Source organism: Vicia villosa, unplaced genomic scaffold, assembly GCF_029867415.1.
Source record: "Vicia villosa cultivar HV-30 ecotype Madison, WI unplaced genomic scaffold, Vvil1.0 ctg.000027F_1_1_1, whole genome shotgun sequence".
In the NCBI taxonomy this organism is placed as follows: Eukaryota; Viridiplantae; Streptophyta; class Magnoliopsida; order Fabales; family Fabaceae; genus Vicia; species Vicia villosa.
Genome location: NW_026704959.1, coordinates 39,606 through 46,325, shown reverse-complemented (window position 1 = coordinate 46,325; position 6,720 = coordinate 39,606). Strand labels below are relative to the sequence as shown.

Here is a 6,720-nt window from a genome sequence, read left to right as displayed (position 1 = left end):
TTGTTTAGAATCTCTTTATTTTAATAATACTTTTCTTTTTCATATGGGTTACCAACACCTTCTAATGAAAGAGTATACTTTAACTAGGGCAGAAGTATTAGTTAATCATATTCTTTACTTTAACGAAGCAAAGAATATTGAAATAAAAACTATTAAATACCATACATGTAAAAATATTTGCAGAAAACACTATATCTTTCACACATCACTCAAAACTTAGTATCAAACATGAACACAAAAAACGGTGACCAACTGAAAATTTCAGCTGAAACAGGTGACATAAAACTCCTCTATGCCGCAATTCAAGATGATCCATCTATTTTGGAAAACATAGATAAAAACCAATTTGTAGATACTCCTTTGCATATCGCTGCATCTAGGGGTCATCTCGAGTTTGCCACTGAAATTATGAATTTGAAACCTTCATTTGCTGCAAAGCTAAATTTGCAAGGACACAACCCCATTCATCTTGCTATGAATAACCTCCAAAGCGCGATGGTGTCTAAATTGGTTGGCATCAATAAAGATCTTGTTAGAGTTAAAGGAAGAGAAGGCTTGACTCCACTTCATATTGCGTGTCAAAATGGCGAGGTTGATCTTTTGGCTAAATTCCTCACTGCTTGTCCGGATTCCATTGAAGATGTAACTGTGAGAGGTGAATCTGCTTTGCATATTGCTGTTAAGAATGATCAGTATGAGGCCCTTCATGTACTTGTTGGCTGGCTCAAAGAAAATTTTCGAAGAGGTGCTAGAAAGCTGCAAAATAAAATATACAACCACAAAGACGATGCAGGCAACACTGCTTTGCACATTTCAGCCCTTACTAGTGAACCCAAGGTAACCTCTTGATTAAATTCACATGTCTACTTCAAATAAAATACAAGATTTAACGTTCATTTATAATTATTTGCTAGCACAGGTGCTACAATTTCTGGTAAAAAAAACGGGGATAAAATTGAATGCAAAGAACTTGGAGAGCAAAACAGCATTAGATTTGGTAACAACTCCAGAGAAGAAGAAAATATTAATTTGTGCTAAAGCAAAATCTGGCTCAAAAAACACTAAGGCAGTGACACTTGCAGAACAACTAATATTTCTGGCCACAATTATTGATATTCGAACTTGGATGCGTAGAATTAAAACTGATATAACAGAGGAGCAGCGTAACACTTGGTTGATAGTTGCGACTCTTGTTGCAACTGTAACCTATGAATCGGCACTGAGTCCTCCGGGTGGAATTTTCCAGGTTAGTGCAAGTGATGACAACAACATGAAAGTTACTATTACAGATGATTTCTTTTCGACACGAGGAAATGCTGGGAAATCGATCTTGACAAAAGATAGTTTCATGCTGTTTTCATTAATGAATATGTTTTCCTTTTGCGTATCAATTATAGCAATATTGGTTCTGACCCCAGGTGGAGCAGTAGCCCGCCTGGTGATAGCTCCGGTCAGTTTGTTTCTTGGTTGCTTTCTAATTGCTATGCCGGCGATATCTCCTACACGTGAGAACACCACTATTCTTTCCATCCCTATGTATTCAATTGTGCTTCTCATGATTGTTTATTTAATTTTTATGACGTACGATCCATTGAAGATAATGAAATTCAGATACAAGAGCTCAAGAACTCAACCCGCGGCAGACCGAACCGCTGTACCCCGAGTTTCGACAATATAATTTCATTAAAGATTTGAAATTTCCACTACTTTGTGAACCGGTGTATTAACTATTTTATCTGTATCTCGAGTTTTATTCAATGTATGTTTTTTTTTTCTTTTCAATTTCAATTGTGTGTGTACTAGTATGGTACCCATGTGTTCCACAATATATTTTGTATGTGATTGATTGTTATAATATATATAATATTTATAAAAGTCATGGTTAGCATATTTTTCATGTGATTGATTTTATAATTTATATGCCACCTTTAGTTATATTTTTTTATAGGTGCACTACAACATTTCTTCTCTCCGACAGCAAATTTTTATTTGCTGTCAAAACTGTGAAAAGTATTGCCTAATAGAATGCGAGACCAACCTCTGTGCGAGTGTTGTTTATTGTTTAAAATTACTTTTTTCTTCCCACTTTGGCCATGCTCTCCTAAAACATGGTCTAACAATAGAAAATTTGTTGTCGAATCTTTAGTGAGTGTATGAGTGGTGTGAAAATGGAAGGTATAACACGAGTTAGTTTACTAGGGCTCTACGGTGGGTGCACTACTATAAAATATACATTTCATAAAATCTTAGTTAAGCGCTTGAAGTTATTTATTTATTTAATAAAACACTTTTCATTACGGTCTAGTATATCACCAGTGGTAATAAATTAAGTATTATGCACTTCGAATCCCAATATCAACAATTTAATTTCAAAAAATTTCGTTAAGAAAAGGGCGTATCTACTTAATTTTTATATTTATATCAAAACTAAAACAATTTTCACCAGGGTCTTTTCTAACACCTGTAGTGAAATGTGACGTTCATTTTTTCAATCTCATTGAGTTTTGTTTTCACAAACTCACATAGAGTGTAGTTATTATGATAACACAAAATTAGGTTTTTATAGCCACATTTTTTTACAATCTCAGACACGCTTTATGTGTAACATTTTCATTCATTTTTTATATACCTTGAAAATTTTAGTATTAAAGATCAATTTTAAGATTCAAACATATCGTTTATTTGATAAAGTGAATCTTAACATTAATCTTTAAATTAAAATTTTTAAAACCGGATATCCCTCAAACTTGTTTCCACAAAAACTCAGTTTTTGATCCAACAACTTCTTCTTAACTCCATCCAACCGTTTTTGAAATCAATAACCATTTGTCTGCGCGACTCCTTAAATATTGACCGAGACATTTCCTGAAATTACATAACTCAGCAAAACTAAAATGAATTAATAGGTAATAGCGGTGTGTATCAGTTATGTGCGAGTTGGGGTCTGATTGTAGTGTTGGTGCAGATTGGCTCTTCTTATGGTGTAAGGTCTATTTGTTTATGTGTTGGTGTTTATCTAGTAGCTTAGAATGGTGTATCAGGTGAACTGTGTACCTCTTATGTTGTTGCGGCATTTCTTATGCTCTACAACAGTTTCGCAATTAATTAGTTTGTTTGGCTTTCAAATAAAAAGTAACAATTATGAATATAAATGCTAAGAAACATGGAATGGAATTGAAGCACTAAGGGTCTTCAATTCCATTCCATGTAGGAATATGGAATGGAATTGAAGTTGAAGAATAATTATAATAAGTTGATGGAAGTAATCGAGAAAAAATCACAAAAAAAAAAGTAGAAACATGAAAGAAAATAATATTTTTAAAATAATAAAATAAAACTGGGGATATTTTAGTAAATATATTAATTTAATTAATATTAAAACTCAGATCCCCTCCCCTCCCCTCCGAATCCCCCGATTCGGGGGAACGCAAAAAGTGTCGGAGGGATTTTGCTCCCCTCCCCTCCCCTCCCCTCCCCTCCTAAAAATTAAACCAAACACATTATATTTTAAATATTCTCTCCCCTCCCCTCGCTCTACCTCGAACCAAACACACCCTAACACTGGAAACTCAATCATTCGAATAAAAAATACTAGCTTGAAAAGCCAAGGAACGCACGCACTATATTTGAGAAGTAGCTTAACCATTTATTTTTTTTTCAATAAGCAATGGAATTAAAGGGAGCAAAAGGGATGCTCCACCCCAATACAAAGAGAGTTACTCAACAAAACACAAAAGAGGTTGGATGTTCCAACCATAAAAATTACTACAAGGCAATTTCTTATAATAAGAGATTAACCACCACCAAGAGACCCTAACTATCTCCGACATGCACTCTATGAAACTAAAGGCCTCATCTCTAAAGACAATTGCATTACGCTTTAACCATAAAGTCCAAATTGTTGCTATCCAAACCACCGCCATAATAACTCTTTTAGTTGTACACTTAATCTTTGAGCAATTATAGAAGAATTCTATGAAATCTTCCAATGACAAAAGATCCCCGCCTCCTAGCCACATAAAGACTCTACGCCATATACCGAGAGTCACTTCACATTTAGAAAAGAGATGCTTAATGTTTTCCTCCTCCTTCGAACATAAAACACACAACGAATCTCCTCCTTCGCTCAAAATTCCACGGCTCACTAAGTTGTCTTTTGTAGCAATTCTATTATGTATAAAACGCCAACAAAAAAATTGAATTCTTGAAGGCACTTTTAGCTTCCAAAGATGACCTAGGGCCCTCACCTTCTCTTCGGCCAACGGAGGTCCCGAGAGCTTCCCTTTGAAAAAATCATAACAAGTTTTGACCGTGAAAACTCCTTCCGCATTAAGCCTCCAACTAAACATGTCAACTTCATCCTTCTTTAAACTGTGACTATCCAAAAGGATACTTAACACTTGAATCTCATTAAGAAGAACATCGTTAGCCGGGCCAGAATTTGTCAAAGATAGATTCTGCTGTTGCTGCGTTTCGTTGTGGACATCCCCTGCTGAACCGGTAACTGCCGAAACTGCCTGCATCGAGATAACAGCAGCCGCTGCCCCACTGACAGTAGCTTCCGCTGCACTACAGTCAGCAGCCTCCGCCTGCTGAACCGAGTCTTCCCTAAACAAAGCCGGAACATCACCCTCAACCGTGATCAAAGAGCGAGTATTCCACTTCCATCCGCCATTTATGTAGGAACCAGCCGCGGACACCTGTTGCAAGTGATTAGCAGCCACATAGAACATAGAAGGAAAAGTTTTCATTAAAGATTGTTTTCCCGTCCAATCCGCATACCACATCGGAGTAGAATCCCCGTTTCCCACTTTGACACGGATGACACTAGAGAAATTATCCTTGAGAAGGTTTTCATAATTATCCGACAAGATTAGATCTCTCCACCATATTGAATCCTTGTTGTCCACCACCGAGACATCTCCTACCAAAATCTTGAGTTTCACATTACCGTACCTTTCTTCTAAAAGATCTCGCCAAACGGCTTCTTTATCCATAAGGATACGCCATTTCCATTTGCTAAGCAAGGCCACATTTAAAATTTCCATGTTTTTGACTCCCAAACCTCCCTCTTCTCGACTTTTACAAACCATATCCCAACTTATCCAATTAACACTTCGCTTTAACTCACCTCCTCCCCAAAGGAATCTACGTTGAATTGAGCACACGTCATTTAAAATCTTTTTAGGAGCTTTGTAAAAAGAAAGAGTGTAGATCGGTAAAGCATTGATGACCGAATTGATGAGAACCACCCTCCCCGCCATACTAAGGTTCATACCTTTCCAAGACGATAATCTCTTCTTAAAAATCAACAAGAAATCCTTCCACATAGATAGTTTCCTAGGGTTATCTCCAATCCTCACACCTAGAAACTTAAAAGGTAATAACCCGATCTTACAAGAGAGAAAACAAGCCGCGGCTTCCATGAACCAACTTCCCACATTAACACCAAACAAATTGCTCTTATGAAAATTAATCCGTAAACCGGACATCATCTCAAAGCCTCTAAAAATAGCTTTCAAACTCCACAAATTTGCCAAATCACACTCCGCAAAAATCAAAGTATCATCCGCAAATTGTAACAAATCCACCTCCGATTTCTCACTAATTTTAAAGCCTCGGAACTCTCCCATAACCTTGCTTCTTAACACCAAAGCCGTGAGAACTTCCATCACAAGAACAAACACAAAAGGGGACAAAGGATCCCCTTGACGGAGCCCTTTCTCCACAACAAAATCTTTTGTCACACTTCCATTGACAAGCACCGAAAGCGTATTCGTAAAGATGCAACTATCCATCCATTTCAACCATCGCTTACCGAACCCCATACGTTTGAAAACATATCTAGCAAAGTTCCAACTCACTCTATCGTAGGCTTTCTCAAAGTCAACCTTTAACACCATACAACTCCTTCGATTCCTTTTAGCTAAATCAAGAACCTCATTAGCTATAAGGATTCCATCCGAGATGTTCCTACCCGGAATAAACGCCGTTTGATTCTTCGAAACTAATTTACCCACCACACTTCTAAGTCTAGCCGACAACAACTTGGATACAATTTTGTACAAGCTTCCTACCAAGCAAATAGGGCGAAACTCCTTTAAAGATTGTGGATTCTTCACTTTTGGAACAAGAGTGATAAAAGAAGAAGTGCACGCTTTGGTTAGAACTCCTTTATCATGAAAATCCTTGCAACACCTCATGACGTCCTCCTTCACCACATTCCAATTTAACTTAAAGAAATCCAAAGAATAACCATCCGGTCCGGGACTTTTGTTGCCGTCACAAGACCAAACGGCCTCCTTAATTTCTTCTTCCGTAAAGTCTCTTTCCAACCATAACACATCTCTCTCGGTCAAAGAATTAAAAGAAACACCCTCCGGGACCGGCCTACTAACATCTTCTTCCTTGAAAAAGTTTCGAAAATAATTAACAATTTCTTCTTTTACCTCTTCCACACCTTCTACCCGCCCATCACCTCCTTCAATAGAAGTTATCCCATTGCGCCTTTGTCTTACCTTGAGAGAATTATGATAGAATCTTGAATTTCTATCTCCCTCTTTCAACCAAAGATTTCGGGATTTTAGTCTTAGCATGCATTCTTTTATTTCCATATGGTTCCGAAGATCACGGTAAGCCAACCTTCTATCATTCACCACTTCGTCAATTTGACCTCCCAAACCATCCACTAACTCTATATCTTTCAAATTAATCTCCTCC

General features: G+C 37.2%; 1 protein-coding gene across 2 annotated transcripts; it reads left to right on the top strand.

The window, feature by feature from the left end:
- Nucleotides 1–209: 209 nt before the first annotated feature.
- Nucleotides 210–1,839, top strand: LOC131622250 (ankyrin repeat-containing protein BDA1-like). 2 transcript variants are annotated; one of them, XM_058893275.1, is made up of 3 exons: nt 210–837; nt 920–1,246; nt 1,419–1,528. In XM_058893275.1, exons 1-3 carry the CDS (start codon nt 229–231, stop codon nt 1,428–1,430), a joined length of 948 nt encoding a protein of 315 aa, XP_058749258.1. In that variant the 5' UTR covers nt 210–228; the 3' UTR covers nt 1,431–1,528. The 2 variants fall into 2 exon arrangements, with proteins under 2 accessions (XP_058749258.1, XP_058749257.1); XM_058893274.1 differs by having other exon boundaries at nt 920–1,839.
- Nucleotides 1,840–6,720: the final 4,881 nt, after the last annotated feature.

Bases quoted from the DNA above. Each gene is read 5' to 3' on its own strand.
- LOC131622250 (XM_058893274.1), top strand. From the start codon at position 229: ATGAACACAAAAAACGGTGACCAACTGAAAATTTCAGCTGAAACAGGT. The intron at 838-919 runs GTAACCTCTTGA...TTGCTAGCACAG, and splicing joins CCCTTACTAGTGAACCCAAG to GTGCTACAATTTCTGGTAAA.